This window comes from Aureococcus anophagefferens, assembly GCF_000186865.1.
Source record: "Aureococcus anophagefferens unplaced genomic scaffold AURANscaffold_6, whole genome shotgun sequence".
In the NCBI taxonomy this organism is placed as follows: Eukaryota; class Pelagophyceae; order Pelagomonadales; family Pelagomonadaceae; genus Aureococcus; species Aureococcus anophagefferens.
This window is the reverse complement of record NW_008705566.1, coordinates 2587285-2607292: the sequence shown is the minus strand read 5'-3', so window position 1 is coordinate 2607292 and position 20008 is coordinate 2587285. Positions and strand designations below refer to the sequence as shown.

General features: G+C 71.0%; 6 protein-coding genes across 6 annotated transcripts; 3 read left to right on the top strand and 3 right to left on the bottom strand.

Moving 5' to 3' along the window:
• Window positions 1–470: 470 nt before the first annotated feature.
• AURANDRAFT_71396 (hypothetical protein) lies at window positions 471–5257 on the bottom strand (the record flags this gene model as incomplete). Its single annotated transcript, XM_009037425.1, has 3 exons — window positions 471–1860; window positions 2807–2863; window positions 3089–5257. 3 exons carry the CDS (start codon window positions 5255–5257, stop codon window positions 502–504), a joined length of 3585 nt encoding a protein of 1194 aa, XP_009035673.1.
• Window positions 5258–5363: 106 nt separating this feature from the next.
• Window positions 5364–6728, top strand: AURANDRAFT_63325 (hypothetical protein; the record flags this gene model as incomplete). The annotated part of the gene is made up of 1 exon (XM_009037457.1): window positions 5364–6728. One exon carries the CDS (start codon window positions 5364–5366, stop codon window positions 6726–6728), a length of 1365 nt encoding a protein of 454 aa, XP_009035705.1.
• Window positions 6729–7446: 718 nt separating this feature from the next.
• AURANDRAFT_63324 (hypothetical protein) lies at window positions 7447–8261 on the top strand (the record flags this gene model as incomplete). The annotated part of the gene is made up of 2 exons (XM_009037458.1): window positions 7447–8191; window positions 8227–8261. 2 exons carry the CDS (start codon window positions 7447–7449, stop codon window positions 8259–8261), a joined length of 780 nt encoding a protein of 259 aa, XP_009035706.1.
• A 786-nt stretch (window positions 8262–9047) lies between these two features.
• On the bottom strand, window positions 9048–9926 carry BPL1 (hypothetical protein; the record flags this gene model as incomplete). The annotated part of the gene is made up of 1 exon (XM_009037424.1): window positions 9048–9926. The coding sequence occupies one exon, from the start codon at window positions 9924–9926 to the stop codon at window positions 9048–9050; it is 879 nt and encodes a 292-aa protein (XP_009035672.1).
• Window positions 9927–10697: 771 nt separating this feature from the next.
• AURANDRAFT_63322 (hypothetical protein) lies at window positions 10698–13936 on the top strand (the record flags this gene model as incomplete). Its single annotated transcript, XM_009037459.1, has 3 exons — window positions 10698–10825; window positions 10888–12075; window positions 12163–13936. The coding sequence occupies 3 exons, from the start codon at window positions 10698–10700 to the stop codon at window positions 13934–13936; spliced, it is 3090 nt and encodes a 1029-aa protein (XP_009035707.1).
• Window positions 13937–17867: 3931 nt separating this feature from the next.
• On the bottom strand, window positions 17868–18744 carry AURANDRAFT_60025 (hypothetical protein; the record flags this gene model as incomplete). Its single annotated transcript, XM_009037423.1, has 3 exons — window positions 17868–18323; window positions 18390–18480; window positions 18681–18744. The coding sequence occupies 3 exons, from the start codon at window positions 18698–18700 to the stop codon at window positions 17922–17924; spliced, it is 513 nt and encodes a 170-aa protein (XP_009035671.1).
• Window positions 18745–20008: the final 1264 nt, after the last annotated feature.

Here is a 20008-nt window from a genome sequence, read left to right as displayed (position 1 = left end):
GGACAAGATGGATCTCGCCGTCGCCAACGCGCTCGACCTCGGCGACGACGACTGGTTGTACGTAGAGTTCGATGTCGGTGGCCTCCACGGCATCGGCGCGGGCACCGTCGGCGACGCCACCGTCGAAACGACGCCGGAGACCGGGTACGCGGCGGCCGACGGCGAGCAGTTTACGATCGAGGCGGCGGCGGAATGTACGTCCGTCTGCGACCCCGTGTGCGACGCCTACGACTGCGACGTCCGGGCGACGGTCGCGGCGACGGCGGCCTACGGCGCGGTGCTCGCGTGTGCCGTGTACGGCGACTGGGTGCTGAGCTGCGCGTCGTTGTCCGGCCCGGCGCAGTCCGTCGAGGGCGGCGGCGGCGACGACGACACATCCGGCGGCTACGACACATCCGGCGACACGTCCGGCGGCGACGACACGTCCGGCGCCGCGTCCGCGGCGCCATCCCTCCTGCTCTTTGGATGGGTTCTAGCATACAGTTAAACGAAGGCGCCCTTCTACTTGGCGAGGGCCTCGATGAAGGCGAGGTCGCCGCGCGGGTGCGACGCGCCCTTGGCGCGGCCGGACGGGTGCGCGACGGACGCGTTGAAGCGGATGTCATGGTCGTAGATGGCCGGGTCGATCCACGTCGGCGGCGGCACGCCGAGCGCCGCGGCGACGTTCTCCGCCATGACGAGGGACCCCTCGGCGAAGCACTCCACCGTGCCGTAGGCCTCGTTCGCGAGGAAGATGTCCTCGGTCGGCCCGAAGGGGCGCATGGCCGTGGACGGGATCTTCTCCGGCGCGACGCCCGCGCCGTCCTTGGCGAGGGCCTTGGGCATGTGGCAGGCCGCTCCAAATCCCGCGGCCGTCTGGTCCCAGATCGAGAGCACGCCCATGTTCGGCGACAGGCCCCGGACCTTTTCGAGCGCGGCCTCGTCCATCATGGGCGCGTGGTACGCCACGAGCGCCTCGTGGACCTGGCGCAGGAGCTTGTCGTCGTGCGGGTTGGCGGCGTCGAGGTGGGCCACGGAGTCGCCGTTCTCTGCGAAGTGGAACTGCTGGTAGAGGCGCACGGCCTGGACGTCGCCCATGTACGCGGCCTGGATGAAGCCGCGGCAGCGGGCGCCGTCGGCGTCGCAGCGCACGTCGCCGTCGTGGTAGGAGCCCTGGAGCACGAAGGGCAGCTGGCGCGCCGCGAGGCAGTCGTCCTGGGCCATGGGAGACGGGTCGTCCTTCCAGCTCCACGCGTCCGAGTTGTTGAACGGGCCGCTCGTGAGGCCCAGGATGTTGCGCCACCAGGCGTCGTCGTAGTGGACGTAGAGCTTCAGCAAGGGAAAGGCGAGCATGGTGTGGACGACGTCGGGCACGTCCGCGGCGGTCTCGGCGATGGCGCTCTTCGCCAAAACCCGGAGGAGCGGCGTCTGCGGCAGGTTTAGAGCGACCTGCTTCGCGAGCGCCGTCGACCCGTCGGCGAAGTTGAGAGCGTAGCCGCCGTCGACCTTGGCCAGCGACGTCACCTCGTGGCCGAAGTAGACCTCGAAGCGGCCGGAGCTCTCTGCGCGCGCGAGCAGGTCCTCGACGAACGTTAAAAAACCGGCGTCGGCGCCGTCCGCGTCCGTGATCTTCGCGAGCTCGTGGTCCCAGGCCGTCGCGTCGGGGTTGTAGCGCGTCCAGTTTAACTCCAAATAATCCTCGACGATGCCGCGCGTCAGCGGCGTCGACAGGCACCAGGACCAGCCCTCGATGTCCGCGCACGTCCGGTTGAGCACGAAGCGGTACGCGCCGGCCTCGACGACGAGGTCCTTGGCGGGGCCCTGGCCGCGGAGGCTGTGGATGCGCCCGCCGACGCGCGTCCCGCGCTCGAACATGCAGACCTTGGGTGTTGTTGGGCTGTCGAGCGCGAGGCGGGCGCTGAGGTAGGTGCCGCCGGGGCCGCCGCCGACGACGGCGACGTCGCAGGTCACGGGGTGGTGGTGGTGGTGCTTCTCGAGCGCGGCGGCGCTCGCGACGAGGACGAGGAGGTTTTTGAGCACCATGTCGCGACGAGAAGGCAGCGGTGGACGCCGACGAAGAGCGCGAGCGGCGCGGCGACGAGAAGGCAGCAGCGGTGGACGCCGAAGAGCGCGAGCGGCGCGGAAGACGAGCTGACGCTGATGCGCTCGCTGAATTCAACTTTGCCACAGTGGCCCACAGCCGCGCCACCATTGTCACAGTTGGAGGTTCCAGCGTGTCCGCGTGTCTGGACAGCTCCCAGTTAGAAAATATGGACCTCTCGCCCTGGCTCTGCTCTGTCATAGCACCCTACCTCCCCATGGGCGCGCTCGCACGACTCACGCTCGTCTCGAAGCTCGACGACGAAACGGCTCTGCTCAAACACGCCGCCTGGCGGCTCTGGCGCGTCGACGCGGACTCGCGCGCCTACGCGTCGCTCGGCGCGCGCTGCCGCGACGCGAACGCGCGCGAGGTGTCGATCAAGTTCCGCGCGACGGACCGCGGCACCGCGACGGTGTCGCTCGACGTCTGCCGCGCGGCGCACGCGACGCCGACGGCCTGGCGGAAGCTGCTCAAGTGCCGGCTCCGGTCGCTGGGCGTGCGCGTCCTCCGGGGCGAGGGCGACGGCCGGCTGCACGTCCACGACGAGCGCGCGCGGCCGCTGTCGCGCGACCGCCTCGAGGCCGCGCGGCGCGCGGCGGCCGCGGCGGCCGCGGAGCTCCTGCGGCTCAAGACGTGCCGGGCCTGCTACGGCCGCCGCGGCGCGCTCATGCCCACGGCCGACGACGAGCCCGCGCTCGTGCTCGAGTGCCACGCCTGCGGCCGCACGGCCGTCGTCGCGCGCGACTGCTCGTGCGAGTGGCTCCGCTGGGCGCGGCGATGCGCCTGGGAGAAGCTCAACGTCGTGGCGCAGGACTTTGGTGTGAAATGGTACACGGACTCGTCGCCGACGGCGTCCCGCGCGCGCGCGCGGTCCGCGGGGAGCGAGTCCCGGGGGCTGCGCGCGCTCAGCTCGCGGACGCCCGCGCGGCCCCACTGCGCGTCCGACGGCGAGGACGGCGACGGGTAAGGCGGCGAAACCCCCCCAAAGCTGTGTTAGCACTGGCAGACGGAGAAGGGTATCGGGTCGAAGCCGAGGTCGAAGGCCGGCGAGTCCGGCAGGAGGCAGAAGTCGCCCTCCGCGACGTCGCGGAACATGGGGTCCGCGACTTTGGACCGCGCGTCGTAGCCCGCGGCCGTCCACTGGGCCCAGGTGCCCAGGGGCGTGAGCTCGCTCGAGTTCCAGGCCGCGAGGTCCAGGTCCGGCGAGAAGTAGACGTTGTCGTCGATGGTCGAGTAGTACGGCGCGTACATCTCGCCCTTCAGAAGCCGCGGCGGCATCTCGCCCGAGTTGTTGTAGACCACGAGGACGTTGCGCCAGAACGTGTTCCCCGTCGTGTTGTAGGCCGCGTCGCCGTCGGCCCAGACGCCGCCGCCCGTCGTGTCGTAGCCCGAGAGCGACGCGTTCGCGAAGACGTTGTTCCAGACCGTGTTGTTGTGGCCGTAGTGGACCATGAAGCCGCCGTCCTGCGTGTTGCGGATCACGTTGTGGTGGACGTCGTAGCCCGAGGCCTCGTTGTCCAAATAAATGCCGAAGGTCTCGTCTGGCCGCGCGTTGCCCTTGTCGAAGCCAATCGTGTCGCGGACGCAGTTGTAGCGGATCACGGAGTTCGTCAGCCCCGCGTTGTGCCAGACGCCCGTCGTCGAGATGGCGCCGAGCGCCGCCGTCGTCTCGCCCGTCTCGACGACGCGGTTGTGCTCGACGACGTTCGCGAGCGACGGCCCGCCGACGGTTTCCGGCGCGAAGTGGCGCACGTGGACGCCCCAGCGCGCGATCTTGCTGATGTCGTTGCGCGCGACGCGGATGCGCGACGCGCTGCTCAGCACGACGCCGCCGGCGGAGCCGTGGATCGTGCCGATGTCCGTCATCCGGTTGTCTAAAATCTCCGAGTCCGTCGCCTGCGACGTCGCGTTGCCGACGAAGATGACCGCGCTCTGGCCCAGGCGCTCGAAGACGTTGCCGGCGATGGCCACGCCCGCGCTGCCGTTGCCCACGGCGACGCCGCCGCCGCCGAGCTCGCGGAACGTGCAGTTCCTGACCGCGACGTCCCGGCCGCCGGAGATGCGCACCGCGGCGTCGTCCGGGAAGCCGAGCGCGTCGGGCCGCTGGGAGAAGCCGTTCTGGAAGCCGTGGCGCCAGTAGGAGGCGTCGGCGAAGGTTATCGACTCCAACACGATGGACGTCGCGGGCGTCGCGGGGGAGCCCTCGGCGAAGTCCGCGCCCGAGACCTCGACGACGGCGCCCGCCGTCGGGAGCACGACCTCGACGTCGAAGGTGGCGGAGGCGCGCGGCGGCCAGACGCGCAGCGTGCGCCGCGCCTCGTCCAGGTACCACTCGCCCTCGCTCAGGCCGTCGGGCGTCGCGTAGACGTAGAAGCGGCAGCCCGCCTTGACCTCCGTGTCGTCGGCGTCGCACGCGCCCGCGACGGGGCAGGTCATGTTGAGCACGCGCTGCCTCGAGCTCTGCGTGTAGGAGGCGCCGTCGGCGTTGCGGATGAGGCCCTGGTAGCTGTGCCAGGAGTCGCGCGGAAACATCGTCGCGCGGCCGCCCGCCCACTCGTCGTCCTCCAAGAAGGCGGGCGTCTCCGGCGCGGCCGTGTCCACCGTGAAGACGGCGAAGTCGCCGCCGGAGACGAGGACCTGGTCCACGTAGAGCCAGCCGGACTCGTAGGGCCGGCCCTTGGCCTCGTTCGGCGCGCGCGCGGGGAGCGACGTCCTCGCGTCGAGTCTCGCGACGCGCGGCGCGCCGCCGCCCGCGTCGTCGAGCTTGCAGGCCCAGATGTCGCTCGTACCCTCGCGCTCGAAGCAGGCCGCGGGGATGGACCGCCCGGCGCTGAGCGTCGCGCCTTCGCCGACGAAGCGCGTGTTCGAGTCCTCGGGCCCGAGCGACAGGGGCTCCCCGGGCGCGAGGTAGTGCGTGCCCCGCAGGAGCACGACGGTCGCGCTCGCGCCGGGCGTGCGACTCCGCAGCAGGTCGCGCGCGTAGGTGACGCTTTTGAGCGGCGCGTCCCGGCTCTGGCCCCGCGACGGGCCGTCGGCGCCGTCGGGCGAGACGTAGAGCACGTGTGCGCTCGTCGTTGCTAGAGAGATTTGCGCGAGTGGTCGCGTTCTTCTCACGAGCGACAGCGCGGCGAAGAGGCCCGCGGCCAGGGCCAGGGGCAGCGCGACCAGGCGCCTCATCGACTCATCGTAATCGGATAACTGCAACCACACGGAAGCACCATTAAAAGATTTTGTTGCAGGGCTCTCCGTGCTACTTATGATCGCGAGCTGCTGCCGCTAGCTCATGGTCGACGACACGCCGCTCCTGAGCTGCATGGCGAGCGACGGCGTCTCGCTCTCGCTCGCCTCGACGACCTTCGAGCTCGCGGACGTCCTCGGCGCGAAGGCGGCGCCGCCGTACGTCGAGGTGCGCTGCTGCGGCCGCCCGAAGCCCGGCCTCTTCTCCCGCGGCGGCGGCGCGCGGCGCCTCGCGACGAAGCGCGTCAAGGTCGGCGACGAGTGCGAGGCCGCCGCCGCGGGCGTGAACAAAGCCGTCGCGGCGCGCTACCCCGCGCGGCCGGACAAGGTCCTGGTCATCGTGAATCCCGTCGGCGGCACGGGCGCGGCCGCCAAGGTCTACGAGCGCGACGTCGCGCCCGTGCTCGCCGCGGCGGGCGTGGCCGCCGAGGTGTTGGTGACAAAGTCGCAGGGCGAGGGCTACGAGCGGTGCAAGGCGCTCGGCGCCGCGGCGGCGCCCGGCGTCGCCGGCGTCGTCGTCGTCGGCGGCGACGGCACGATGAGCGAGGTCGTGCGGGGTTTGGTCGACGGCTGTGCGACGACGGAGGACCCGGCGGCGAAGCTCCGGGCCATCCGCGTCGCCCACGCGCCGGGCGGCAGCGGCAACGCGTGCCACGCGTCCGTCGCGCACGCGGGCGGCGACGCGATCGGCTCGGCCGTCGACGTCGCCTTCAACGTCTGCCGCGGCAGCACGCGGGCGCTGGACCTCGCGCGCTACGACCTCGGCGGCGGCAAGCCGCCGTTCTACAGCTTCCTCGCGCTCGAGTGGGGGCTCGTCGCGGACATCGATCTGGGTTCCGAGAACATGCGGTGGCTCGGCCCCCTGCGCTTCACGCTCGCGGCGCTCTACCGCATCGCGTGCCTGCGCGACTACAAGGGCACGCTCGCCTACCTGCCCGCGGCGCCGGAGCTGACGCGCGAGGCGCCGTCGCTCTTCGCGCCGTCGCGGCTCCCGCCGCTCGACGCGCCGCTGCCCGAGGGCTGGGCCAAGGAGGACGACGACGAGACCTTCCACCTCCTCATGGCCTGCAACACGACGCACGTCGACGAGACGACGCCCATCGCGCCCGACGCGCAGCTCGACGACGGCGCGATCTCGCTCGTCTACACCAAGGGCAAGGGCGGCTGCGGCACGAAGCTGGACCTGCTCGACGGCTTCCTCAAGCTCGACAGCGCGGACCACGTCCACAAGCCCTCCTTCTACGTCGTCAAGTGCGCCGCCTTCCGCCTCACGCCCGCCGCGGGCGACACGTCCCGCGCGGGCATCGACGGCGAGGAGGTCCAGAACGGGCCCGTCCAGGCCGAGGCCTTCAAGGCCTGCCTTGCCGTCTTCGCCGCGGAGGCGAGCCCCACGGGGACCGACGCCGCCTGAGTAGAGGCGGCTAAACCTCTATCCTACGCGGGCGGCTCGTCCCAGCGCGACTCGCCCGTCGCCGCGCAGTAGAGGTACGCGTGCCCGCTCTCCGCGACGTACCGCGTCCACGTCGCCTCGGCGGTTGCTGTTGGTGTGGTCTCTGCGGTTGGCGTCGCGGCCGACGCGCTTCTTTCGGCCCACGTGAACTGCTTGTGCCTGAGATTCACGACGGCGGTCCGCCGCGCGCCGCCGTCCGGCTCGAGCAACACCTCGAGGTCGATGTGCTCGTTGTGCTCGCAGTAGTAGGTGCCCGACGACGACAGTTTCCCACCCAACCGAAGCTCGTACTTGCCGTCCTTGCCGCCGAGGAGGACCAAAGACTCTTTGTCGCAACGGTATTCGCCCTTGATCGACCTCGCGCTGATGAAGCCGCCCTTGGCGATGACCGACGCGCCCGGCTCGCGGCCGATGCGGCCCTGCTGTCGCTTCCTCGCTGCGGCCGACATCGTCATGGCTGGGTCCGCAGGATGGGCAGCGCCATGCTCTCAATGTTCAATAAGGCAAAGATGCCTCAATTGAACAGCATGGGCTGCCCATAGCCGACCAATTTGAACACAAAATGGTGTTCCTCGACGCGCTGCGGCGACTTCAGACGAGCGGCGCGCTGCCCACTGATACCGTGATCACCTGCAACGGTGGGAAAAAAGTGCACGCTCACGCGCTGACGCTCGGCGCCATGTCGCCGGTTTTACTCGCGGCGCTGCGGCCGGATCGATTCAAAGAGGGCGCCGACGGCGAGCTGGATCTTAGCTGGGCGGACGCGGAGCACGTGGAGTTCGCGATCGCGTTCGCCTTCGCGAAGGACGCGGACCAAATCACGGGCGAGAACGCGATGGCGCTGCTGCACCTCGCGAACCGCCTCGACTTCGAGGAACTGCGCGCGGCCTGCGAGAAGACGCTCTGCTCCCTGCTCACGAGCGACAACGCCGGCGAGATCCTCGAATGCGCGGAGCAGTGCAACTGCGTCGCCCTCGCCGACGAGGCGCGGGACGTGCGCGACGACCGCGGCTTTGGTCGGACGATCGCCGTGCTCGTGAAGAAGCGGCGCGAGCTGACGCAAACGCGCGACAAACTCTTGGCACGGACGAAGGAATTTCAGCGAGACACGTACATGTTGAAACATCAATTGACTGATCTCGGCGAACGCATCGACTTCGAAACGGAGAAGGCCTTCAGGGAGGCGTCGCAGGCGCGGGCTTCATCCAGCCGCGAGACGGCGGACGACGGCGCGGAGGCCGCGCCAACGTACCCGGACGCCGTGGGGCGCACGTTGGTCGTCGCGCCCTCGCCCCAGCGGAAGAAGCAGAAAGCCGCGGATGGCGCGCTTCGGTACGATACGCTCGGCGATGCGATAGTAGCGGCGCGGTCCGGCGATTGCATCTCGCTGCCGCCCGGCCAGCACGAGTTCGATGCAGCGGACGGTGACCACGGATATATTTTCAAGAAAAGCGTGCAGATCGTCGGAGCCGGTCCAGCGACGGTGCTGGGTGAGGAAGCGTTAATCTTTTTGGCACTCCGAGGCCGCGTGAACGTGCGGCTCGCGAATCTGTCCATCGATGCTAGAGAGGGAGGCGATGAGGGCGCCAGTATCGACGCCGAGCAAGGCTCGGGCGTCTGGCTCGACGCGTGTGAGCTCCGGATGCGCAGTGCGATCCGCGTGCACAAGGACTCAACGGCCGTGCTGACAAATTGCACGTTCCGCGGCTGCGAATCGTCGGCCGTCCAAGTCGATCCGCAGGCGAAATGCGTGGTGGTTTTGGACTGTTGCATCTCGGGCTGCAGCGCGGGTTCCATCCTCTACGATGATTGCGAGCAACTGTGCCCGTTTTACGTGCCGGGCGACGCGGGGGCCATCGAAGTCTCAGCCAAAAGATTCCTCCCAATCAAACGGAACGACGAGCCGCCGCGCCCTCACTACAAGCCTGAAGTCAACGATGTGCCTAGCGTCAAGTTGACAGTGCGACGCACCAGCATCGCTTCCAATTTTGGTCACGCGCTGACCTTCCGGACGGACTACACAAAATTGCGAATGACCAAACATTGGACTGGTGATCTCCGCAAAGAGGCAAGCAGGGCTGAATTTCTCTGGCCCGGCAAGGCCGAAGTCACGCTGCGTGACAACATCTTGACGTCAAATTGCCTCGCCTTTCCGGACGCTGCCAGCCGGCCAACTGGCGCGGACGCGGAGGTGCTCATCCTCAACCGCCGGCCGATCGGGAACGAACGCCCAGACTGGTGGTGTTTTTAGTCGGCTAGCAGTGCAGTAGCCCTCAAACCTTACCCCAACACCCCCCGCCGCCGCGCCGAGAGGCTCGCGAGCGTGTCCGCGTCGACCTGGAGCTGGACGTCGAAGACGTCCATGAACGCGTCGAGGAAGACGGGCGCGACGTCCGCGGGCGTCAGGTCCCGGCCGAGGTGGGCGTTGAGGGCGCCGACGGGCTCGACCCGCGGGTCGAGGCCGCAGGGGACGATGGCGTCGTAGTGCGACAGGTCCGGCGCGAGGTTGAGCGAAATGCCGTGGTACGTGACCCACTTCCGCATCGCGACGCCCACGGCGGAGATCTTGGCGCCCGCGAGCCAGACGCCCGTGTGCTCCGCGGAGCGCGCGGCCTCGGTCGCCCCGAGCGCCGCGCAGGTGCGGACGACCGTCTCCTCGAGCGCGCGGAGGTACCAGTGCGAGTCCTTCCGATGCCGCTTCAGGTCGAGGATCGGGTACGCGACGAGCTGGCCCGGCCCGTGGTACGTGACGTCGCCGCCGCGCTCCGCGCGCACGAGCTCGGGCGCGCCCGGCGCGTCGGCGTCGAAGAGCACGTGCTCCAGCGTCGCGCCGCGGCCGAGCGTGTAGACCGCCTCGTGCTCGACGAGCACGACCGCGTCGCCGCCGCCGGCGATGTTGGCGGCCAGCAGCTCGTGCTGGAGCGCCGCGCCGTCCGCGTAGGACACGGGCGACGCCGTGAGGTCCAGCACGCGCACGCTCGGCCGCGCCGCCGCCGGGTCCCGGTCGAGGGGCTCGTAGAGGCCCTGGGCCTGCGCCGGCACGGATTTTCGCGTCGTTCGCGTCGCGGTCGACAGCGATCGTGGAGCGGTGTCGAGGGAGAGGGCGCGCGCGCCGCGGACCACCAGGGACAGCAGGAAGCCGGCGCGCGAGGCGCTCATCGTCGCGCGGTTCAGTGCAGGTCTTCTGCCACAGGCGATGGGCTGTCGTTTTTGGCTCGGCGCCTTGCTGCTTGCGCGGTCCGCGAGCGCCTTCTCCTTCACGACGCGCGTCGCCACCGCGGCGGATTTCTCGGAGCTCACGAAACTCAAGGCGCAGGGCCGCTTCCTGACGAGGCTGCTCGTCGACGCCCTCGACTCCGACGAGTACTCCGAGGAGGCGCGCGCGTCTACCGCGAAGTCGCTGACGGAGCTGCTCTGCGGGCCGAACGCGCGCGGCGAGGAGACGGCGCTCGTCGCCTGCCGCGAGGACGACGGATCGATCGTCGGCGCGTGCGACGTGAAGGTCCGCGGGCCGGCCGGCACGGAGCTCCCGGCGCGGCTGCACCTGCGCAACCTCATCGTCGCCGAGCCGGCGCGGCGGCGCGGCGTGGGCACGGCGCTCGCCCGCGCGGCCGCGGCGCACGCGCGCGCCGAGGGCGTCGGCTGCGTCTGCCTCGAGGTCGACAGCGACAACGACGCCGCGCGGAACCTCTACGCGGGCCTCGGCTTCGACGGCGAGTCCCTCTTCCGGCCCCTGGCGCTGGTCAAGTACGGCACGGTCGGCTGGAACCGCCACCTCCTGCGCGCGGACGTCGCGGGCCTCGTGGGGGCGACGTAAATTTACCAAAGTTGAAGTGCATTGAAACCCCCAGGCCGTAGGTGAAGCGAGCGGAGAGCTCGATGGGGCTGCCCCGACGGCCGTAGCCACGCCTTCGCGCGACACGACGAACCATGGCGGCCATGCTCGAGGCCGAGATCCTCGCGGCGGAGATCGAGGCCGCGGGCAGCGGCGAGATGATGCCCGCGGAGGCCCTCGTCGTCGTGGAGACGGTCTACCCAAGGCCCTACCTCGGCCGCGCGTCCGCCCGCCCGCGTCCGCGCGGCGACCGCCCACCAAAAAAAAACGGTCACATCATCCTAGGTGGACGCGCGAGGAGCTGCTGCACCAGTCGCAGGTCACGGTGCACGGCCCCTACGCGACCGTCGCCGCGGCCGTCGAGCAGGCGCGCGACGTCCGCGACGGCTGCGGCCGCTTTCCGCCGCGGACGGCGGCGACGGGCCCGCCGCCCTGGGACAGCGGCGCCGAGGCCGGGGACCGCGACGCGGAGACGTCCGTCGAGGTCCTGGACGAGCGGGCCTACGCGGCGCGGCGCGACGGCGACGCGGCGGCGCTGCGGCGCGCGCGCGCGCGAGACGTCTTCGCGAGGCGCGTCGCGGCGGAGATGCGCGGCGCCCAGGTCCGCGCCGCGGGCCGCGTCCACTACAGCGACCCGCCGGAGGCCTACGACATCCGCGCGGACCTCGACGTCGACGCGGCGGCGGCGCGCGAGCTCGAAGAGGCCGCCGTCGAGGCCGCGGCCACGCTCCGCTTCGCCGTCGGCGCGGCGACGCCGCCGGGCGAGGCCGCGGCGGCGCTCGTGGCCCTCGTGGCGCGCTGCGGCGCGCTGGCCGAGCTCCACTACGACGGCCGGTCCGCGCCGCGCGGCGCCGCGGACGCGTGCGTCGCGGCGATCGCCGCGCTCCCGGGCCCGCGGCGCGCGCTCGCGCTCCTGCGCGTCCGCGGGCGCATCGCGCCGGCGACCCTGGGCGCGATCGCTCACTTGGAGGGCCTCGAGCGCCTCGACGTGTCCGACTGCTTCTCCTCGGAGTTCTTCGACCACGAAGCGGACCCGCCCGTCTACCCCTACGACGCGCCCCTGGCGGCGTGCTTCGAGCGCCTGCCGCGCCTGCGCTACGTCGACTTCGGCCACGGCGACGACGACGCCCTCGCGACGTTCTGGGGCTACTGCTTCTCCCAGGACCGCGTGGAGGCGTTGCGAGAACGGTTCCCGGCCGTCGAGTGCAGCATGGCCGAGGCGAAGCACTCGCCCCTGCCGCACCCGTTCCCGGGCGGGTCCCTCGCCCACGAGGAGGCCCTCTTCGACATCGTCGGCCGCCTCGGCGAGGACGGCGACCCGGCGGTCCGCGCGTGCGCGCGGGAGTACCTCTCGGACTTCGACCACGCCGACGACCGCCACGGCGTCGACCTCGCCAGCCTCTCCCTCGACGACCAGCGCGACGTCGAGGTCGACTACAACGACTCCTACGGCGAGAGCGGCGAGTCCGACTCGTCATAACGGGGCGTCGGTGGGCGTCCTGCGGGCCTTACGGCTGCGGAAAGTTGAAGGGAAGGTGACGGCACATAAAATCTGGCGAGGACTGCTCGTGGGGTCGGAGACGCGATGGCGGCTACAACCATCCGCCTCGAGGAGGAGTACGGGCGGGGCCAACCTCAACTGGAGAAGTTCCGCATCGACTGGTCCATGGTGCGCGAGGAGGCGTCGGCGCCGCCGCCGGGCGAGGTCCTCTTCGCGGACAAGACGGCCCCCGTAGACCAGCGGCCCCTGCGCGAGCTGAGCGGCGGCGCGGAGCCCTTCTGCTTCAGCCGCGGCACGGTCGACGTCTCGGGCCTCCGGGACCTGCTCGACGGCGACGAGAACGTCTGGGGCGACGCGTACGCGGCCGCGGAGAACGTGCGGCTCGACCGGCCGAGCCACGACAGCTGGGGCATCCGGAAGCTCGCGTTCGTCTTCTGCGACGACTTCCTGCACCGCGTCTACCGGTTGCCGCTCTGGGACCGGCCGGAGTGGCGCGTCCACCTCGACCCCATCTTCGCGGCGTGCGGCGTGCCCCGCGACCGCGTCGTCCGGTGCCTCCTCGCGTCGATGCCGCCGCGCACGGTCATCCCGCCGCACCACGACAGCGGCTACTGGGTGCCGCGGACGCACCGGTTGCACGTGGCGATCAAGACCTGGGACGACGTCGTCTTCAAGGTCGGCCGCACGAAGAAGACGCTCCGGCGGTTCCGCTACGCCGAGGGCGACGTCGTCGAGCTCAACAACCAGGCGAAGCACTACGTCGCGAACCTCGCGGACCACTACCGGACGCACCTCATCTTCGACTACGTCGACGACGAAGCGGAGCCGGAGCTGCTGCCGCCGCGCATGCCCTGCGTGACTTTGAGGGTCGGCGACGAGCTCACGCAGACGCGGCGGTCGATCGGTCTCGCGTCCGAGCGCGGGACGGGGCCCTTGGCGCCCCACTTCTTGATTATCGGCGCGCAGAAGGCGGGCACGACGTCCATGTACGAGTACCTGAGCCAGCACCCGCTCGTCGCGCGCGGCGTGCGCCGCGAGACGCATTTCCTGGATTGGCGGTGGCGCGACGACCTCGACGGCGACGGCGCCGCGGCGTCGCGCCACTGGCACGAGGCCTTCTTCGACGCCGCGGCGCACGCCGACCACCCGAGCCTCGTCGCGCTCGACTCGACGCCGAGCTACCTGCTCCAGTCGAACCTGGCCATCCCGCGGCTGCGGCGCCTGAGGGCCGCGGCGCCGCCGATGATCGTCATGGTCCGCGATCCGGCGGCGCGCGCCGCGAGCCACTTCGCGATGATCACGGACCCGCGCGCGACGCCCGCGCAGCGCCGGAGCCGGGGCAGCGCGTGGCTCGGCAAGTCCATGCGGGAGGTGCTGCAGGGCGAGCTCGAGCTCCTCGCGCGCCACCGCGTGCTGCGGCGCGCGCCGGGCGCGGCGGGCGCCGTGAGCCTCGCGGAGCCGCTCGCGTTGGACCGCGGCGCGTTCCGCGCGTTCCTGCCGCGCATCCCGAACGGCCACGGCGCGCACAGCCTGCTCTTACGCGGCTGCTACGCGGCCCAGCTGCTCGAGTGGTACGACGCGTTCGGGCGCGACCCGTTCCTCGTCGTCCGCTGCGAGGACATGGCGGCGCCGGACGGCGCGCGGACCGCCGTCGCCGCGGCCATGGCCCACGCGGGCCTGCGCTTCCACCCCATCGACGACGCGGCGCCGAAGAACGCGCGCGACTACGAGGACCAGGACCCGGCGCTCCTCGCGGACTTGCGGGCGTTCTACGCGCCGCTCAACGCGACGTTCTACGACCTCGTCGGCTGGGGGCCCGAGAAACACTGGTAATGCTATCGGCGCGCCTCGAGCTCGGCGACGCGCGCGCGCAGGCGCACGAGCTCGAGGTCCTTCTCGAGCTGGAGGTCGCGCATCTGGCGCTGGATGCTCGCGAACCGCTTCGCGTTGTTGGCGCCCGTGTAGTTCCGTTGCGCGGCCTGGACGAGGAGCGACTGGGCGCGCGTCGCGTGCGTGTGCTTGGGCGTGGCGAGCACGTCCGGGTCCGGTTTGCAGGCGTCGCAGGGGTCGCAGGGGCAGTCCCCGACGAGCTCCTCGCACGCGCCGCCGAGGTCGAGGCCCCAGCGCATCGTCGCGCACTCCTCGACGAGCGTCGCGTGGACGCCCGGCGCGTTCGCCACCGGCGCGAGGATGGGCTTGTCCTGGTGGATCATCACCAATTCCGCCCGGGGCAGCTCCACGCGCGGCACGCCGAGGTAATCGAAGACGCGGTCCCAACTCTCGTTGTACGCGGGGCTGCTTTCGATGAGGTCCTCGTAGTAGACCGTCAGCGCGTCGACGCCGGAGTAGTAGGACCGCGTCGTCGCGCGGTCCGCCAGCGTCTTGTTGACGCGCTGCAATAACAAGCCCCCCTCGGCCAGCGACACTTTGGACGACGCGTTCACGAACTCGCCGACCTTCGGGTGCGGCGTGTTGCCCGGGTCCTTGGACCGGATGCCCACGCGGGAGATGATCTGGCGCACGACGTTGCGCCGCCACATGTACAAGATCTTCGTCTTGCTGTGGCGCTGGAGGTACTCCAAGATCTTGCCGTGGTGTTCCGCGTGGCCCTGCGTCGTCATCCACTTGAACCCGACGAGCGCGCCGCGGTCGCCCTTGGTCCGCGCGCAGAGGTCGTGCATGACACTATTCATCTTCCGCATCAAAGCGCTGAACTTGACGTCGCGCCCGCGCTGCACGTCCGCCTCGCCTAAGATCTCGTTGGCGCACTGCAGGGACGGGTGGCCCTTGAGCTTGCGCACGACGTAGCCCGTGCCGCTGCGCGTCTGCGAGATGAGGATGAAGCGCTTGCAGCGCGTGTTCGAGCTGCGCGGCAGCCCGACGGCGGCGGCGGCCAGCGCTGCCGTCGCGCAGGCGACGAGCAGCCGAGCCATATTTTTTCACGCAGCCCCGATCGCTTTTTAAGTGAGAGGGTCAAGAATCATGTTTACCCTTGCTCTTGCACGATGATGCTGCCCATCACGGCTTCCTGATGGTCCTGATGCGACGCGTCGTTTGCATGGCCGCGCTGGCGGCCGCGCGCCTCGCGCGCGACCCGCGGCGCAGCGCTCGCTGCGTCAACTTCTACGGCCCCTTCGAGCAGCGCCGCCAGCTCCGGCGGCGCGAGCCCGTGCACCAGGCGTCCACGGGCGAGCCCTGCGACGCGTCGGCGCCGCGGTTGGCGCCGCTGCGCAGCGTCGAGGACGTCGTCGCGAACCGGACGCGCGCGACGGAGCCCCCGAAGTTCCTGGGCCGCTACGGCGCTGCGCTGCCCGACGGGTCCCGCTGGGTCGAGATCCCGAAGACGGGCTCCTGGGGCTTCAAGGCCGGCCTGGGCCGCTGGCTCGAGCGCGAGTACCCCTACGCGGTCCGCCGCGTCGCGCGATGCGAGAACAAGTCCTTCGCCGTCGTCCGCGAGCCGCTGCAGCGGCTCGTCTCGGCGTTCGGGACCGTGTCGCACCGGTCCCAACTGCTCGAGGCCGGCGACGCGTCGTCCTTCGGCCGCTTCGTGGACCTGCTGCTCGCGCACGGCGACCGCGCGCACGTCGAGCTCGACCGCGAGTGGTTCCACGCGCTGAGCCAGGTCTACTTCATCAAGCTCTTCCCCCGCGAGATCGACTTCGTCGTCCACCTCGAGCGCGTCGACGAGGAGTGGGCGGCGCTCGCGGCGCGCGTCGCGCTGCCGCCGGCGAACGCCGTGCGGTACAACGCCGTCGAGGGCTTCGCCGACCGCGCCGACCGCGAGCGGGCCGTCCGCGCGTCCCTCGAGGAGGACCCGGCGCTGCCGGCGAAAATCTGGCGGTGGCTCGCGCACGACTACGCGTGCCTCGGGTACCCCGTGCCGCCGGTGCTCAGAGAGGCGGCAAGGTCGTGACACATAAATCGTTATCGCTCGGCCCGGAGCTTGTCGTAGATGATCGCGACCATGACGGCGTCGAGCGCGGCGTAGATCCGCTGCCCGCGGGACAGGGGCCGGAGCTCCCAGCGCGAGCATTGGAGGGCCTTGTCCAGGGGCTTGCCGAGGAACTCCGCCGCGTAGGCCGAGAGCCCCACGAGCCGCGACGCCGGCGCGCGAACCTTCAATAGAGATTGGAGCTCGACGGCGGGGTACTCCGCGGGAAGCCACGCCTCGGAGCCGCGCCGCGGCGTCGCGCGGAGGCGGCTCAGGTCCTGCGCGGCGCCGAAGCCGACGAGGCGGCCGCGGAGCGCGCCGTCGAAGGCGCTCCGCAACGCGTCCGCGCCCGCGGCCGTCGCCGAGAGCGCCGCGACGTCGACGAGGATGGCGACGTCCGTCGTCGCCAGTTGCAGCAGCGCGGCGCCCGGGCCGTCGGCCCATTCCACGTCGAAGCCCACAAACCCCTCGAGCGACGCCACGGCGTCCGTAAACGCGCCGGGGCTCGCGAGGGGCTCGGGCGGTTCGCATGGAAACAGCTCGTCCCACTGCACGTACGCGTCGCGCCGCGCGGCGGCGTCGAGCGCCGCGAGGTCCGCGGAGTCGTCGAAGCCCAAGGGCGTCTCCACGCCGTCGCGGACCGTCCACGCGTCGTTCAGGTCGCGCGCGAGCGCCCGCTCGCCGCCGGCCGCCAGCGCCGCGATGGCGTGCGCGCGGACGTCGCGCCGCGCGTCGTGTTCCGAGTCGCCGCCGCACGCGTCGTCGACGCCGCGGACGACCTTCTCCACCAAAGCGAGCTGCCGCTTCGCGACGACCTTCGTGATCGTCGCGCGGCCGTGGGCCAAGCGCGCGGCGACCCGCCGCTCCGGCCCGCAGTGGCGCGCGAATCGCGTCGCGAACGCGTCGGCCTGGCGGAACAGCGACCGCGCCGTGGCCGCGTCGACCAACGTCTCGGCCGCCGTCCCGCCCTCGCCCCGTTCGATCGCCGCCGCCGCGATATCCTCGGCCGCGGCCCACAGGCCCAGATCCGCGGCGACGTCCACGAGCGCCGCGGGCCCGCCGGGCCCGCCCCAGGCGCCGAGCGCCGCGGCCAACGCGAGCGCGCCGCCCGCGTCCTCGCGCGCCGGCGGCGCCGCGACGCCGAGGTTGAGCGCGGCCGCGACGGCAGAGTCCGCCGCCGGGACGGCGTCCGCGACGGCGAAGCATTTCGCGAGCGCCGTCGCGATCTTGAGGTCGGCGCGGTCCGCGCGCAGCACGGCCTCGAGGCACTCCGCGCCGGCGGCCGACGCGGCGCCGAAGTCCGCCGTCCCGAGGAGCGCAGACGCCGCGGACCGCGCGTCGCCCGCCGCGTCGGCGTCGTCGCCGTCGCCGCGCCAGAGCGCGAGCGCCGCGCCCGCCGCGCCCGCGGCCGCCGGCGACCGCGCCGCGGGCGCCGCGGCCGCGACGAGCTCGCGCCAGCCGCGCTTGCCGCCGCGGCGCGCGAGCGCGCGGAGCTCGCGCGCGGCGCCCGCCGCCGCCGCCTCGAGGTCGCCGGCGTCTCCGCCGGCGATGGACCTGAGCGCCTCGGTCGCTTCGGCCTCCGGCGCGCAGGGCGCCACGGCGCGCACGGCGGCGCGGAAAGCCGAGGCGCGCGACAGCTGGAGAGACGTGCCGACCTGCGCGCTCATGCCGAGCACGCAGAGCGATGTCGTGCGCATGCAGCGCTCGACGCGCGCCGCTCGACGGCGCGACGCGGCTGCCGCCTCTTTCGCAGAAGTGCAACAAGCACTTCAACATGCGATCCTGGACGTCTAGACACGCTCTTCCAGCCGCCAAAACTACCGACAAAACAAGAACCAGAAGCGTGCTTAATAACGACCGCGCGGCTCCGGCGACGCCGCTCCGCGCTCAGGAGGCGAAGTCCTTGAGGAACTCCTCCGCGACGATGCGCGCGCGCGAGTTGAGGGCGATGCGCATGGCCGAGATCTCCTTGTTGATGTCCTCCATGAAGGTGATGATGAAGTCGACGAGCTTGCCCTTCCACATCTTCTCGAGGTGCGTGTGCGTGATGAGGAACGAGATGCTGTAGCCCTCCGCGGGCTTCCGACGCATGATCACGAACTGCTCGGAGCGCTGCATGAGGAAGCGCGTGAACTTGTGCGTGAGGATGCGCTCGATCTCGTCGGCCTGCTTGATGGCGAAGGACACGCGGACCGAGTTCACGGAGCCCTCGATGAGGCACTTCTCCTGCTCGGTACGGGAGATCGTGATCGGGTTCAGCAGGAGCTCCTTGGAGCCGCGCACCTCGACCTGCGGGGTAATCGTGTGTCGACGGGCGGTCGCCGCGGCCGCTGGGGGGGGGACGCGGGGGCGCGCCTCGGGTTTGTTGTGTCGCTCGACGATCTGCGAAGGAAAATTCCTCAAGCAGAGCGCCGCCTTGAGCGTCGACCGCACGCAGTTCAAATACCTGCGGTGTCGGTTGTCGTGCGGGGCCCGCGGAGCGCCGAGTCGCCCGCCCGCGCCGCCCGCCTCGGCGCGCGCGCCGCCGCGCCCCGCCGCGCGATCTCCGGAGAGAAACCACTCGAGCGCGCGGCGCGGCCGCGTCCCGCCGGCCCCCGGCGCCCCCATTTCGCGCGCGCGGCTACGACGGACGCCGGCAAACCGCACGGCTTGTAGGTGGCCGCCATGGCGCCGCCCCGCGCCCGCTACGCGAGGGCTTTGCGACTGTCTCGGCACAGCCACTCGGGCGCCTCGAGCTTTTGTGAACTTGCTGCTCGACCGGCTCAGATGTAAATTTGACTGCTCCTCCCTCAATTTTACCCCCTCGAAACTCCAGCTCTCGTCGACGCCATCGTCTTCCAGCCCAGCCAGCCATCGTCGGCGCCGCTCCCGATGGCGACCCTGGCGGACTTTAACGCGAAGCTGACGCTCCTGGGGCTCCCGACGAACGAGACCATGGGCGAGGGCAGCCCCTTCACCGCCGAGGAGTCGGACGTGCTGGCGACGTGCCGCCGGGAGTGCGGCGCCCCGGCCATCGACGCCTTCAGCTCCATCTGGGTCGACCGCATGGTCCGGGGCATGTACACGAACAACAAGGGCTCGCCCAAACAGCGCCTCGCCGAGACCGTCGAGTCGTTCTCGGTCATCTCCAAGTGGCGCGCGCAAGTCGGCGCCGACGACCTCGTGAAGCGGCGGCTCGAGGGCGCGGAGCTCGTCAACGCGAAAGCTCGCGCCACGGTGGGCGGCACGGACTACTACGGCCACAGCGTCGTCGTCGAGCAGCTCGACGGCATCGCGGACCTCTGCGGCTGCGGGCTCACGACCGATCAGATGCTCCTCGTCCGCGCGCAGCAGGCGGAGGCGCTGGACGCGGAGAAGCGGCGCCAGTCGGAGGCGCTGGGTCTGGTGCGCTACAAGCAGGTCTACGTGTTGGATCTCGCCCCCCTGTCGCTGGGCACGCTCGCGCGGCGGAGCGACGTGCGGAGCCTGACGCTCAAGGTCATCGAGGTCGGCCAGAAGTACTACCCCGAGGGCATGTGGAAGATCTTCATCGTCAACGCGCCCTGGATCTTTCGAAGTGTCTACAGCATCATCTCGCCCTTCATCCACCCCGTGACGCGCGACAAGATCAAGATCCTGGGCGGGCCGAGGGAGTTTCTGAAGGCCGTCGAGAAGGCGGGCTGCCCGCGGTCCGCGGTGCCGAAATGCGTCGGCGGCGACCACCCGGGCACGGACATCGCGACGATCCTCGGCCGCTACCAGGAAAGCGAGGAGACGAAGGAGGAGCCCAAGTCGAACCGGTCGCCGTCGCTCGTCGCCGTCCTCGGCGAGGAGACGAACGAGGTCTCGCACGCGGCGTCGGGCGCGCAGACGACGCACGAGGAGCTCCTGCCCCCCATCCCGGAGCAGGCCGCGAGCCCCGAGGCGACGGAAGAGGCGTCGTCCTGGAGCTTCTTCCTCTGCGGCTGCGAGAACGCGGAGAAGAAGAGCGGCGC